Source organism: Oncorhynchus mykiss, chromosome 9 (assembly GCF_013265735.2).
Source record: "Oncorhynchus mykiss isolate Arlee chromosome 9, USDA_OmykA_1.1, whole genome shotgun sequence".
Taxonomy (NCBI): Eukaryota; Metazoa; Chordata; class Actinopteri; order Salmoniformes; family Salmonidae; genus Oncorhynchus; species Oncorhynchus mykiss.
In genome coordinates, this window is record NC_048573.1 from 39,615,369 (window position 1) to 39,631,881 (window position 16,513).

The 16,513-nt window shown below is 43.7% G+C and overlaps 1 protein-coding gene across 1 annotated transcript in view; it reads right to left on the reverse strand.

Moving 5' to 3' along the window:
• Window positions 1–16,513, reverse strand: part of LOC110532037 (acid-sensing ion channel 1) — a 74,916-nt gene that overhangs the window by 55,422 nt on the left and 2,981 nt on the right. Inside the window, exon 2 of the mRNA XM_021615628.2 lies at window positions 14,103–14,298. Coding sequence (XP_021471303.1) covers window positions 14,103–14,298 — 196 coding nt within the window. The remainder of the gene's footprint in view (window positions 1–14,102; window positions 14,299–16,513) is intronic.

Consider the following 16,513-nt stretch of genomic DNA (forward strand, 5'->3'; position numbering starts at 1 on the left):
TTGAGAGAATGCCAAGAGTATGGAAAGCTGTCATCAAGGCAAAGGGTGGCTACTTTGAAGAATCTAAAAATCTAAAATATATTTTGATTTGTTTAACACTTTTTTTTGGTTACTATATGATTCCATATTTGTTATTTCATCGTGTTGATGTCTTCAATATTATTCGACAATGTGCTCTCCCATCACCTCCAGTCTCCTGCTCTATTTGGAAGGTCCAGTGTTGACAACCGGGCATTGGCTAGCCTATAACATTACTTGTATCACTCTTCTTCATAAGCTTTACGAGTATTCACCCACTGCTTTGGGTAAAGTGGTTATCTTTACCATTGATCAAACTTCTGAGATGGTCAGCACTAGACACATTGTATTCAGCAGAGGGAATGAAACTCATTTGGTACAGCATGCATGCCTCATCACAACGGCACGAGGGATCAACTTCAACGCTGCCCCTTTAAGTGATTTCACATGCTCCTTAAACTTCCGCCTCACTTCTCTTGTCTTTTTTTATTTTTTTAATCTGACACTCACCGAAAAGGGATAAAGAGGGATTCTGGGGGAACGGGAGAAATGGGGAAAGGGCAAAGGAGTGGAGGATAGAGAGAGTGCAGCATGAAAAGATAATGAGAATTGTCATACCCATGGGGGTGGTGCGAAGGAGATGTAGTGGTCAAAATGAAGGAGCGGTGAGGGACATTGTTGAAAGGAGAAGAAAAGAGAGAAAAAGAAAGTGGAAGAATGGTTGGATAAACACCACTCGTGGGCCTGAGGGTATTTGTACTTGCATTTATTAGTGATCCCCATTAGATAATGCAAAGGCAGCAGCTACCCTTCCTGGTATCCAAATACATTAAGGCACTTACATCACACACACACAAAAAAAAAAAAAAAGATAAAACACCACATCAAATAACATTATTACACCAGTACATCTACAATACAAAATGTATAATACCACCATACAACAATATTACAATGTACCTGTGTGTGGAGTGTGTGCTAGCGTGTGTGTGCGTTTGCATGTGTCTGCACCTGTGTGTGTCTCCTCACAGTCCCCGCTATTCCATAAGGTGTATTTTTATCTCTTTCTTACATCTGATTCTACTGCTTGCATCAGTTACCTGATGTGGAATAGAGTTCCATGTAGCCATGGTTATATGTAGTACTTTGCGCCTCCCATAGCCTGTTCTGGACTCGGGGACTGTGAATGGACCTTTGGTGTCATGTCTTGTGGGGTATGCATGGGTGTCTGAGCTGTGTGCTAGTAGTTTAAACAGACAGCTCGGTGCATTCATCTTGTCAACACTCCTTCCAAAAACAAGTAGTGATGAAGTCAAGAGAGAGATTAACATGCATATGATTAATGTTATCTCTCCGTGTGCTTTTAAGGGCCAGCCGTGCTGCCCTGTTCTGAGCCAAGTCCCTCTTTGTGGCACCTGACCACACGACTGAACAGTAGTCCAGGTGCGATTAAAACTAGGGCCTGGAGGACCTGCCTTGTTGATAGTGGTGTTAAGAAGGCAGATCAGCGCTTTATTTTGGACAGACTTCTCCCCATCTTAGCTACTAGTTGTATCAACATATTTTGACCATGACAGTTTACAATCCTGGGTCTCTCCAAGCAGTTTAGTCACCTCAACTTGCTAAATTTTCACATTATTCATTACAAGATTTAGTTGAGGTTTAGGGTTTAGTGAATGATTTGTCACAAAAACAATGCTGCTAATTTTGAAATAATTAGGACTAACTTATTCATTGTCCCCCATTCTGAAACTAACTGCAGCTCTTTGTTAAGTGTTGTAGTCATTTCAGTCGCTGTGGTAGCAGACGTGTATCGTGTTGAATCATCCGCATACATAGACACACTTTAATGGCTTTAATCAAAGCCAGTGGCGTGTCATTAGCAATGAATGAAAAAAGTAAGGGGCCTAGACAGTTGCCTTGGGCAATTCCTGAGTCTTCCTGGATTATGTTGGAGAGGCCTCCAATAAAGAACACCCACACAGGCCACAAAGCTGAAGTTAAGTCTGACTTCATTTTGTTAATCATTAATCGTCTTCACACAGAATGCTTTTGTTTCGGCCCAATTTAGATGCAATTTGATGCTTTCTATCGGCTAAATGCCTTCACGGCTAAAATGAGGCAGCGATGTGCAAGGATCCAAAGTTATTTTTGTGAGGATGCCGGCGATTTGTTGCTTTGCATTTGTCTATCACCAAACCCCGCAAGGAAAAGGAAGTTGCCGGAGTCGACATGACAGACAGACAGTGATCAGAGGAAGGAAGTAATAGCACAGCTGTCATGGCACAGCGTACAGCAGGGAACATAGAAGAAACCCACAGTAACCTAACAGCTGCTGTGCCTGGTTCCCTGGATAGGCTTGTCAAAGCCTGCATTTGACAAACAGGAAAGAGGGGCCGACAATCAGTGCAGGATGCAGAGGTCCCTAGAGGTGTTTTCTCACCCTTTCTATTCCTCTCTGTCTCCGTCTGTCTCTCTCTGTATATCTCTCTCTGTCTCTCATTTTTCTATTTTTTCAGCAGCTCTTTCTCTCTCCCTCAGTTCATTTGGGAGGATTTTTGAACCAGCTCCATCTCTTTGTCCCACAGCCATATTTAAAGAGGCCAATTATCCCCGATCATTCCCTCCATCCATCAGTTGTTGAGAGGCAGCAAGGGGGTGTAGGATTCACTCAATGGCTCAGTAATCGCTGCCTCTTTATCATTTATGCTTATTCATTTGGCAATCACTTCGTCATTTTCCCTCTTTCTCAAAACATTTGATTGTTGATACGAATATCTCAGACAAACATGTTTCCTAGTTGCTTCTTGCACTTGCACTAGCTCGCTGAGAGGTTCCCAAACTAAGGGTCGCAACCCCATGTGGGATCCTGGATAGAAATGCACAATATATTATAATATCTTCTTTTGTATCCTAAAACCATTGTAATGTAAAACCACTATTCAAATCTAAAAGATCTAATTCAACTAGAGAGTGTCCTTAGATCACGGGAAAAGGCCACACTTGACCGTTGCACTTGAATCATTCCCGTGGAGAATGACTAAGCCCGCTACGCTATGAAACCCCACACTGTTGCAGAGACCTTGATATTACCGGCTGCAGTTGATATGGTCAGAACAACAATTGGGGAGGCAGAGGCACAGAAACTCACATCATTAACTGTCAGAGACCACTCTTAAATTAGGAATGTATGCTATTGCTATCAATCAAGAGTAAACTTTGACTGAACGAATCAAAAACTACGCAGCTTATGCTCTTCCAAATGGATGTTGGCTGTGAGGGCTGAGATGCCCATGTTTTGACTTCTGTTCGATATACATGTTGGGGGGGGGGGATGCTATTCACGAGGACATACTGTTCTGTCTCAAGATTCCCGAGCATGAAACGGCACAGAGGATGTTCAGTGTGCTATATTGACAAAAAAACAGATTCCATGGGATCGGATGGTGGGCTTTTTGCACAGATGAGGCTCCATCTATGGCGGGACGGCCTCTGCACTCCAGTTATGAATGTGTCTGCCTCTGCCAGATGGACGCATTGTATGATACACCGAGAGCAACTGGCAGTCAAAAGGGCTGAGCACAGGACTCAGAGACACACTGCAGCAGGTAACTTCCATTGTAAACCACATCAAACCACATCCTCTGCGCGCACGCCTGTTTGCGAAACTAAGTGGAGATTTGGGATCAGAGTATGACAATGTTCTATTTCACACAGAGGCTTGGTGGTTGTCAAGGGGGAGTTTTGGAAAGATTTTTCACATTGAGAGAGGAACTGTTATCATTCACAATGGATGTAAAAAATAAATTAAAAACAGACTTGGTTGACTTTCTAGTTAATGAAAATAGAATGTGTCTCCTTGCCTATGTAACAAAAACATGGAGTGACCGAATCAGTGGATTCAGAGGAAAGAATTCTTATTGGAGAGATCCTTCACAAAAGCGAACCAAGCCCCCTTGCTTCGGCTGTGCATGTTTGCTAACAGAAAACAGCATCAGTAAGTGTCCCACATGAGTGATGACTGCACACCTCCATCGCTTGGAAGAGCACTTTGGGACCTACTTCCCAATCCATTTTTACTGTAATCCTGGCTCAGTTGACATGCCGGTAAGTGAAATCTCCCGACTTCCGACTTCAGTGCGTTCAAGATGCCTAGGAACTAAAAAAAAATCGAGCTCTTGACTGGGATAAAAAGACATTTGAACGGTCATCCAATTTGGAAATCAAACTCGGGAACTCGGGCCTCTTGCTAGAGCTCTGACTTTCCGACCTGAAGATCACGGACGTCATGATTTGACCACGTATTTGACCACTGATGGTGCTTCCAAGTTGTCTTGAAAGCACCATCAGTGCTCTCGTCTGCACGAAAACCAAATATTGATCCAGGTTGGATGTGAGAGCAAAGATGAGGTCCGCACTGTCAACCACGCCCGCTGACTTTGAGAAGCTCCGATTGGACAGGCAACGACCACACCCATCTCACTGGTGGTGGTGAGGTAAGATACATTGTGTCAGACTCATTTGCAATTGACTGTCACAGCCCCACATTAAAAAGTAAACATTGGCTGTTAATTACATAATTTCCAGATGTTGCACACCTCATGAGTCTGTTGTTTACTTCTGGCTGAGAGTGCACCGCAACATCAGGAAGTAGCATTTTCCACTCAAGCATGGTGGTGAAAAAGTATGCAAATGTTCAGTTTTTTTTCTCCCCCCACCGTTGAGCCCTTAAATCGAGTTATGGAGGAGCTTGACTCCTTTTCAGACTGAATGGAGCTTGTTTTATATATGAGCCAGTCCATGGGAGACGCGGGTTGTATTACCGACTGGGCTGACTGCGTCGACGCCTAGAGGTAATACGACATCAGTAAGAACTACGCCCTCTAGGGGTCTCTGTGCTAGGGGTATTGGCACAGTACCTGAATAAAGCTAATCAGCCGAAAGTAGATGATTCAAAAAGTACTCCGTGTAGATCAAGTGGACAATAATTTCTCTCCCTACATGCACATCGGGCTATTGCTTTAAAGGCAATGGTCTAAGAATGAGGCCGATACCATAAACAAATCTAGGAAGGATGTTTTTCTAATCTTTTAATTAAATGAGTGCTTTTTTTCACCAATCAGTTTTTAAAATCAGATGCAATTGGGCCTTTCACTATTCCACATCATTGGATTGGTTGTTAAATTGCACAAGCTTCCATCACCCCAGGCACCTTTTGCAATATATCATCTCCGTCCCCGTGGTTGGCATATCATAATGGAATATATCATTCAGAATTAATGGCTGAGGCTTATTACATGAAAAATCTCATCAAACTCATCCTCGAATATCATCTTACTCATCGTAATGATTGGGTAATGTGCTCAAAAAATCCTACTTGATCCCAAGGGACATTGTCGCGATGAGACCAATATGAAAACCCAATCTTACTCCACACATGCTGATCTGAAAAATAATCAGCAACTCATGGTGAAAAATATAAATACGGTAGCTAGCGTTCACAGTGTATTGCAAAACATCAAAGACCAGAAGATCCTCAAAGCAAACACATTTTCCACTGATCTAGAGCTTGTAGATCCTGCAGTGTGTGTTTGTGTGTGACCGACTAGTATGTGGTGCCAGGAACTGATCAACGCTGCTATGCCCATCAATGGGGCATTGGCAAAGACCTCACCTCCAGCCTCACCTGTACATGCCAGGGTATGAGCAAAGATTGTAAATAATTAACAATTCACATCTTAACACCTTGGCTCAATTCTCTCTCTCGCTCCCTCTCTGTCCTCCATAACTGTCCTCTGGTGAGATATGATAGTGTACTGGAAAATCACAATTGAATTTAAACTAAATCAATGGGGCAGTAAGCAGAGTACAAAGGCAGTGTACTCTCCAAGACTGAAAATGAATGGAAGACAGCTAAGACTATTGGCAACTGGCGGAGTATCCATCACCAGCCAACGCAGCAGATTTATGGCAAGGAGACTTTAACCCAGTGGTAGATTTTAGAGTAAAACCATATGATGAATTAGCATCAGCTAGCTTTTTTTTTTACTGTGCCACCCACATATGTCGTCCATTACATACAGTATCCCACAGTCTCCCTTGAACATGAATCTTTCATCCCATCTCTACCGCATATTCCACATCTACTTCCCACATGCAGCTTTGAATGCCAAGTCTCTTAGGAGAGCTCTCTCTCTCTCTCTCTCTCTCTCTCTCTCTCTCTCTCTCTCTCTCTCTCTCTCTCTCTCTCTCTCTCTCTCTCTCTCTCTCTCTCTCTCTCTCTCTCTCTCTCTCTCTCTCTCTCTCTCTCTCTCTCTCTCTCTCTCTCTCTCTCTCTCTCTCTCTCTCTCTCTCTCTCTCTCTCTCTCTCTCTCTCTCTCTCTCTCTCTCTCTCTCTCTCTCTCTCTCTCTCTCTCTCTCTCTCTCTGTGGACAGGAGGGGAGTGGTACAGGAGAGGGATGGCCGGACAGGGCTTTCAAAGATGCATTAAAGAGAAAATCCTCCATAACTGTCCTCTGGTGAGATACGACAGTGTCCAGGAAAATCACCATTTCATCAAAACTAAATCAATGGAGCATAGTACAAAGGCTGTGTACTCTCCAAGACTGAAAAGGAATGGAACAACGACACACTCACTCATCATCACAAACTGTAAGCAAGCTAGTTACAGTGCCTCCATCCAGGTCCATATTCTAGCCCGCCAACTCCAGGTCATGCAGTTACATCCTTCCACCATCACCTGGGCCATGGACTACCTCACTGACAGGCCGCAGTGGGTCCGACTACAGAACCACTCGGGCTCAGACAACATCATCACTAACACAGGTGCCCCACAAGGGACGGTTTTGTCACCATTCCTCTTCACCCTCTACACAGCAGACTGCCGGGACTCCCAAGACACCTGTCACTGTAACGTTCGCCGTCTTCCTCTGATGAGGAGTAAGAGAGGTCGGACCAATTTGCAGCGTGGTAAGTGTCCATTTTAATAAGATAAACTGAACACTACAAAAATACAAAATAACAAAGTGAAACAAACGAAACAGTCCCGTGTGGTACAAACACTAACACGGAAAATAATCACCCACAACTCAAAAGTGAAACCAGGTTACCTAAATATGGTTCTCAATCAGGGACAACGATAAACAGCTGCCTCTGATTGAGAACCATACCAGGCCAAACACAGAAATCCCCAAAACATAGAAAAGGGAACATAGACAACCCACCCAACTCACGCCCTGACCATACTAAAACAAAGACATAATAAATTAACTAAGGTCAGAACGTGACAGTCACCTACAAAAGTTTTCAGACAATTCAGCCATTTGGACATATCCAAATTTGTGGCATGGGGCAGCCAAAACCACCTGGAGCTAAATGTGATTGACGATAAGCTGCACTGGAAAGAGAACACCTCCATGGTTTTAAAAAAGGCTCAGCAAAGGTTATTCTTTTTAAGGAAGCTCAGATCTTTCGATGTCTGCTCAAAAATGCACACATTCTGTGGCTAGTGTCCTGTTTTACAGTGTAATCTGCCTGTGAGGATGCAAGGCTGGATCTAGCATCGGCACCAACCAGGACAAATTAGAGACCATGCTGGATAAGGCAATCCTCAAAAGGTGTAGAAGTTGAGAAGCCAACACTCCACAGTACCTGCCTGGAGCATCACAGTGTGATGGCAGACAGATTAACTTGACCTTCCACAGAGCCTTCTTACCATAAGATACGAGGCTTTTTAACACGGACACTTAAAAAACTTTTTTTTTTAATAAATATTGATGATGATGCTTTTATGTTTGTTGTGTTTTTATGGAGTATTTATTGGTGATGTATGTATTAGCTGGTGCAATCAAATTTCCCCTCTGGGGATTGATAAACTACTATTTTATCTTAAAGGCATGATTGACATAGGGAAAAGAGGGTGGGCTATCAGCTGATCATTGATGTGGATGATTGATGTACATCTGCTTGTTGGCTAGCTCGATTTTATTTGACTGACTGTGATTTACCTCTCTGTCTTTCTGCTGAGTGTATCAGCACACAGCAGGGGGGAAATTATACCACCACCCAAAAGGGCACTTTGGAGACTGGAATGGCAAGTCTGGAGTCTGTGCACGTGCCTGCCCCTAGTCTAAGGGCCCGGGGCTGACTTTCTCCTTAGCTAACATATGGAATTGTTTCAAGGTGGTCATACCAAGGATCAATTGGCTATTTGATTTTGAATGTTAGCACCCCTGTAACGGATACAGGTATCCTGTGTGTGTGTGTGTGTGTGTGTGTGTGTGTGTATATGTGTGTGTGTGTGTGTGTGTGTGTGTGTGTGTGTGTGTGTGTGTGTGTGTGTGTGTGTATCCTGTGTTCTTTTCTCTCCTTCTCCCCTCACAGGTGAAAATCATCACTCCCCAATCAGTCACCAATCAATCATCAATCAGAAGACACACCTCCTCCTGTTTCCTACCCAATCACAGTTCCTTTCCCTTGGTTTAAAAACCCTGTCAGTTGTTTGCTCTAGAGCTCAATCTCTCTGTAAATGTAGATCGCTCTGTTTCACCCTCTCAGACTATGTCTCTATCGCTCTTTATGTATTGAGCTATCTTTTGTTTGAGCACCCTCCAGGTGTCGCCCATCTTCCCCATCATCCCCTGTGTATTTATAACTGTGTTCTCTGTTTGTTGCCAGTTCGTTTTGTTTGTCAAGTCAACCAGTGTTTTTCTCAGCTCCTGCTTTTCCCCACTCTCTTTTTCTCGCCCTCCTGGTTTTGACCCTTGCCTGTCCAGACTCTGAGCCCGCCTGCCTGACCACTCTGCCTGTCCCTGAGCCTGCCTGCTGTCCTGTACCGTTGCCCCTACTCTGGATTACCGACCTCTGCCTGACCTGAGCCTGCCTGCCATACTGTACCTTTGCCCCACTACTCTGGATTATAGACCCCTGCCTGCCTTGACCTGGCGTTTGCCTGCCCCTGTTGCTGTAATAGACATTGGTACATCAACACAGTCTGCACTTGGGTCTTACCTGAAACGCTACATGTTCGTAATAAGTGCTGGTCCGTTAATAATGTGTCAAATTCTGCTTGCAAAGTTAAACGCTCCTTATAAGTATCTGGAGATGTCATCTAATAAGGCAATACAGCATGTTAACATAGCCTATCCTTTTTCAGTTTGTTCTCATGTGCGGTGTAGGAAATAATTTAACCTATGATATAAGCTTTCAAAGTTTCCCCAGAGAGTAGACGCATAGATGTTTGGGGTTCTATTCGTACTCATGAAAAAGCCGGTTTGACCCAAAACAAAATGGACAAAGGTGTTCACTACTGAGCAGTTGAGGATTTAGCCGCCAAGGCGGTCACAGGTTGTCAGCGATTTGAAAGGCCGCTTCCATAGTAACAGGGGCGTGGTCAGATACAACAATTGGATTCTATGAACATGAAGATATGAAATGGAGAAGTCTGTCATCTACAAGGAAGTAGTCTATGCGTGTAAAAGTGTGGTGAACCGATGAGAAAAAAAGAGGATGCTTTCCCAGATGGATAAAACATTCTCCAAGGGTCTGAAACTGCAAATTCAGACAAAGGTTCGGACAACTCTAGCGGAGGCTGACAAGGTAGTAGGTTTAGTGGAGGATCGATCCAAATGTGGGTCTAACCAACAGTTAATGTCACCACCTAAGATCAACATATGGGAGGACATAATCAGGGAGTGGGGAGAAAACGGATTTGAAAAAAAAAAAAAAAATCGCCACTGTCTCAATTAGGATATTATATTAAGAGATACATTCGTATTGAGCAGCCTACCACTGACAAGTATGTATCTACCATGGGGATCTGCGATCACATAACATCTGTGAAGTACAATAGCCACCCCTCTTGCCTTACTCTGAATTAAGGAATGGAACATCTGACCCACTCATCTGCACCTAAGACTTGAGTGTTGAAGATGAGTTTCTTGGAGAAAGATGACGTGAGCTTTCAATTGATGAGGGTGGTGTAGCACCTCACTACTACTAACTGGGTTATTGATGCCCCTGCAATTCCAAGTAAGGAAATTCAAACCTTTCCCTCCAGCTGGATGGGCTACACTAGGCTGAGTCATGTCATCAGAGAGAGAGGACGTGTACAATGTAAACTAAAGATCTTAGTTGACCCTAATAGCACAAATTTTAAAAACAAAGACAAGCGACAAAGTGCAAAAAACACAAAACTATATACAAATAAAGAGGTGAAACCCCCCCCCCCTCGCCGAAGCATCTCCTCAACTGAGATGCAAGCAAAACCCGAAATACACAAAAGGTTTAGAGCAAAGCATGATAACTCTTACTCTGTGCTACCTGGGATGTGTGACCATTTAACCAGAGTAAACCAAACATGCATAGATTGGTCCCCAGTAGAGTCTAAGGAAACCTAACCTCGGTTAAGAGAGGTTTAAGCGCAATAAAAGTGGTTAAACTGCGACTGAACCATGAAAACAGCCAGATGTGATCAAAATAAAATAGTAATGATACAAATAAAAGGCAACAATGTGAGTGGAATAAAGAATATATACTGTATAGGCATATCTGCATTATATCACATTATACAGTAGTTGGGAGTCAACTGTATACTCACCAACATGGGTTGGAAATGAAAAGGAAAAAAAGAATGAGTGTCAATAAACCCAGCAAAGTCGGCTTCGCTAGCCAACCAGTCTGCCAGCCTGCTAACAAGACCAGCTAACCAACCATTTGTTCCACACCATGCGGTACAACAGCCGCTTTCACGTTCTTGTTGATGAAATCTGCCGCTAGAGCCGGGTCCTTGAATCTGTGCATGGAGCCGTCCAGTAAAATCAGTCTAAGAACCGCAGGGTAGATGAGGCCGAACTTCATGCCCGGGCAGGCGCGTAGCTGGCTCTTCACAGCTCCGAAGCTAGCCCCCTTCTTAGCCACAGCCATGGTGTAGTCCGCAAATACCGAGACTCTTTTACCCTTGCAGAGGAGAGGAGATGCTTCTCCCGATCTCCTCAGTATGTCATTGCGGACGTGAAAGAAATGCGCCCCGATGACAAATGGTCGCGGGGGGTTCTCCATCCCGGGGTCCGGCTACGCAGGGCACGGTGGGCCAGGTCTAGCAACAGCTTCTCCTCCAGGCCGAGCAGCTCCTGAAGCAGCTGGGCCATAAACTCTGTCAGTCTTGGGCCCTCCACTCCCTCCGGTATTTCCAGAAGACGAATGTTGTTCCTCTGCATTCTACTTTCCATATCTTTGCATCTATTATCGAGGTATGCCACCCTAGTTGTTATTGAGCCAACGTTAGCCTCTAGCTCGCTAATGTGAGAGCTGTGGTCTGTAGCACCGTGCTCCAGCTCCAATAAGGCTGCTTCGTGTGCGTCGAGCTTATTCTGTATACTCCAAATATATATATTTTTTAAGCTTGTCTTTGACCATTGATATCTCTGACCTGAGATTGGTAGAGAGAGTCAATTTTGAGGCTGCCCATCACGGATTGTAGCAGCTCCACAATGGGGCCGACATTAGCCGTAGCATCCGGTGGCGGGGTGAATCAGGAGAGCTTGCTGCGGCCTGCTCTTGCAGATTCCGTTTTTTTGGCCAGGTAGACGACATTACAAACGTACATTTCTCAGACTTGATCTGAATTGTTTAGAGGTCTCTTCAAGACGCCTGACCAAACATAAATATATGTACCATTTTGTAAGGTTAAATATATACATTTGGTCACTAACTCAAGGGCGATAGGGAATCACGTTCATTTTTTAGTGTCAAGAAAAATGATGTGAACCCTTTGGAATTACCTCGATTGGTCATCAAATTTGATCTGATCTTCATCTAAGTCACAACAATAGACAAACATAGTGTGCTTAAACTAATAACACACAAATTATTGTATTTTTCTTGTCTATATTGAATAGATAATTTAAACATTTACAGTGAAGGTAGGGAAAGTGTGTGAACCCCTAGGCTAATGACTTCTCCAAAAGCTAATTGGAGTCAGGGGTCAGCTAACCTGGAGTCCAATCAATGAGACGAGTTTGGAGATGTTGGTTAGAGCTGCCCTGCCTTATAAAAAACACTCACAAATTTTGACTTTGCTATTCACAAGAAGCATTGTCTGATTGTCTGTGAACCATGTCTCGAACAAAAGAGATCTCAGAAGACCTAATATTAAGAATTGTTGACTTGCATAAAGCAAGAAAGGGTTACAAAAGTATCTTTAAAAGCCTTGATGTTCATCAGTCCACGGTAAGACAAATTGTCTATAAATGGAGAAAGTTCAGCACTGTTGCTACTCTCCCTAGGAGTGGCCGTCCTGCAAGAGCACAGCACAGAATGCTCAATGAGGTTAAGAAGAATCCTAGAGTGTCAGCTAAAGACTTACAGAAATCTCTGTAACATGCTAACATCTCTGTTGACAAGTCTACGATACATAAAACACTAAACAAGAATGGTGTTCATGGGAGGACAACACGGAAGAAGTCACTGCTGTCCAAAAAAAAAACATTGCTGCACGTCTGAAGTTTGCAAAAGTGCGCCAGGATGTTCCACAGCACTACTGGCAAAATATTCTGTGGACAGATGAAACTACAGTTGAGTTGTTTGGAAGGAACACACAACACTATGTGTGGAGAAAAAAAGGCACTGCACACCAACATCAAGACCTCATCCCAACTGTAAAGTTACGGTGGAGGAAGCATCATGGTTTGGGGCTGCTTTGCTGCTTCAGGGCCTGGACAGCTCGCTATCATCGACAGAAAAATGAATTCACAAGTTCTGCAGGATAATGTTAGGCTACCTGTCCACCAATTGAAGCTCAACAGAAGTTGGGTGATGCAACAGGACAACAACCCAAAACACAGAAATAAATCAACAACAGAATGGCTTCAACTGAAGAAAATAGTCCTGACCTCAACCCGACTGAGCATGACCTCAAGAGAGCACCAAACATCCCAAGGATATTGCTGAACTGAAACAGTTTTGTAAAGATCTATAGTCCAAAATTCCTCCTGACCGTTGTGCAGGTCTGATCCGCAACTACAGAAAACGTTTCGTTGAGGTTATTTCTGTCAAAGGAGGGTCAACCAGTTATTACAAGGGTTCACATACTTTTCCCACCCTGCACTGTGAATGTTTACACGGTGTGTTCAACAAAGACATGAAAACGTGTAATTGTTTGTGTGTTATCAGTTCAAGCAGACTGTGTTTGTCTATTGTTGTGACCTAGCTGAAGATCAGATCAACTTTTATGACCAATTTATGCAGAAATCCAGGCATTTCCAAAGGGTTCACATACTTTTTCTTGCCACAGTATTTTTTTATATGCCCAGCTCACGAGACCCCTTGATAATGGGAGGCCTAAGGAAATGGCCTCTTCTGCCTAATGGTAAGTCCACCAGCGACCCTATGATGAAGTTGCATCAGCTAGCTGCAGTAAATTACAAAACAAACGTTTACAGTGCCAGCCACATATGTCGTCCATTACATACAGTATCCCACAGTCTCCCTTAAACATGAATCTTTCATCCCATCTCTACCGCATATTCCACATTTACTTCCCACATGCAGCTTTGAACACCAAGTCTCTGAGGATAGCTCCACGCAGCATGCCGTGCCAGCCGCTCTCTTGTTTTGATGGGGAAAAAAATCCCAAATAATGAAGGATAAAAGACTAGCTTCCAACCTGAGTTTGAGGGATTACACTACAAACGGTGTTTGAATAGATTAACAAACACATTACGAAAAGGGATTCTGTTTGTTGCCAAAGCTCTCAAACATCAGCTGTGGGCATGGTGGGTGATCACAAGAGGGCATTCCTGCCTGGTTGAGTCAAATAGCACAGTGGAGCACAGTAGAGCCACCACGCTCATTACAGCATTAAATTAGATATGAAGAGAAATGTATTGTGATATAGGTCAATTTTGACTTTGAGTTGCAGTCAGATGTACTACAAACAGACTCAGGAAGCAGAGCAGAGATGCACATACTGTATCATACCGTTTTTGAGAGCATTAGTAGTAGTTGCTGTTGTTTTTTTGTGTGTCTTTGGTACATAAACACAACGATTGTCTTGAAAGTTGATCCAAGGCCCTCGGGTAACTTACCACTTGGAAGTCATCGGCACTGCACTCGGCCCCCCGGAAGTGACACGCCAGCAACATGTCCTTGATGTCATGTCCTGTGCGGTCATAGAACTCGCGCATGTTGAATGGGCGGGGCTTGAAGTTGTGGAAGTCAGCTTTGTCCTTCAGGGCCTCCAGAACACTGTCCTCCACCAGGTGGGTGTCCCTAATTTCATATCTAGAGAGATAGATAGAGAGAGAGAAGGAATGAAGGAAGGAAGGAAGGAATCCAAAATAGTTTAGTCACAAACTTAATTGTTCAACATATTCAAAAGTAGATCAATTGATGCCCTTCCTCCTGCTATTACTCTTCCCACAAAAAAAAAGACATGTTTGAAAGCATGGCAATTAGCTTGGGCAGACGTGAGCTTTTAAAAATAAGATGTGAAACATTTATGGAAATGGCATAACACAAATAAATATTTTTTTTTGGGGGGGGGGTTTAGACAATGTCACATTGTGATTTACATTGAAAAAAGGTATTGTGAATCCCTTTAGTTTTTGTTTACTAATAAGAAGTGAATTCCATCAACTCTTGGGAAAACAAACTGTCTTCCCTTGGGCCATGTTCCCACCCATCCAGGACATCTACTTGAAACCCCACACACAGCCTAGCCACGAGCTGTTCACTTCCTTACCGCCGAACAGACGGTATCGGAACATGAAGGTCTGATATCAACAGGCTCAGAGACAGTTTATATCTGCAAGACATCAGACTGCTGAACACTTGAGCTGCAATGACCACCTGCACTGACTCTCCGCACCTTAGCACCCATGCACTCACTCACTCACACACATAGACACACGCAGTGTGTGTGTGTGTGGTTGTGCGTGTGCGTGTGTGCGTCTGTGGGTGTCCATGTGAGCTGGATTGTGCACGTGTGTTTGCACAAGCATATGTGTTCCTGTGTATGTTTTCCTTCCATCCACACAATAATAAGTCACAGAGTGGGAAGGGAGAGTCTACCCACTCACTGCACACAACATAATCAGTGGGAGATCTTCTTGTAATAGAGCAGTGGAGAGGCCGGCTAAATCTGACCATGATGTCTGCCCGCTGCCCAGCATGAATAAATAGCAGCATAACGTCCACTGGCACGCTCCATATTGACTTGGTGGTGCCGTGTTGTGCTGTCCCAACACGGCATCACCAAACACCTCGAAACGTTAAAGGAATGAGCGTGATTTTTAAAAAACATATATTTTTTAATTTTTTTAATAGGTTTGACTCATAAGAAGGGGTTTTTAATCCGATGTGGGATCTGGAACAATCGGTCTTGGCAGAGTGTAAACGGGCACACAATGATTCTCATAAAATAAGTGTGCTGCCTTAAAGTCTGTGGCCAATCTATGTAAAAAAAAATGTAAAGAAAGTCTAGGGGTTACAGAGCCATCAAATCACCTGAGTAAACTAAGTTTAATAGAAAGCCAAACTCATCAAACTGAAAGCCATTAAACATTGAATTACCCATCTACTATTCCACCTCTCATATTTGGTTCATTATGCCGATGAGGTGAGAGTACGGCCTAGTACCTCAGGAGGTACCTATCTGATCCAATTTAGATGTTCTCTATGGCTGTTGCTAAGTGCCATCTCAAACAGAGCCTTCCATTGATTAAAGGAGGACTTAATTGAGTTGAGGCCTTTGCTCCCCAATGTTGCTGCAGTGGATAAAGCTGTCAAGTGTGCACTTATGAGATAAAAATCCCAAACGCACACAAGCCTGACAGAATCAGTACGCGCTGACACTTTTCCCACCGTATGGATGGAGTTTTAATATCCCGCCACGAGACATTTCCCCAGAGCAGCCATGGCAAACACTGGAGGTGGCGTGGGGGGAGAGAGGGGAGGGAGGAAGGGGGAGAGAGAGAGAGCGAGACAGAGAGAGCGAGAGCGAGAGAGTCGCTCAATTGGATTTCACACCACCAGCACTTTCATTTCTGGATGAGGGTTTAACAAATGAGGGAATAACCACATTGCCTCTCCACCATGGGAGACAGGATAAGTGAATAAGCACCGACTCTAATTCTCCAAACAAGTCAAGTGGTTTTAAAGTTGTGGAAATGGGGAAGAAAACCTGATATTTCCCTCTCTGCTAAGCAGCCATTCTCACTGACTCCCTGAATGGACAAAGTTCATACTGTTTGGAAACAGAATTCTTAAGTTTTCCCTCTTGGGAATCGAAAAGCTTGCCTTTTTAAAAATATTTTTGATCTAATCTCTCAAGCGTTTTTTTTTTCCTGAAGACTATGGGTTTAACATAACAACATAAACGTAGCCTCAGAACAAGTGCCCGCGTGATGATATAATGTCGGCCTACCATTTCAAACAGCTACTGGGTCTGCTGTCATGTGATACTACATGGAAATGCGGCCTCTTGATAATGTGACAC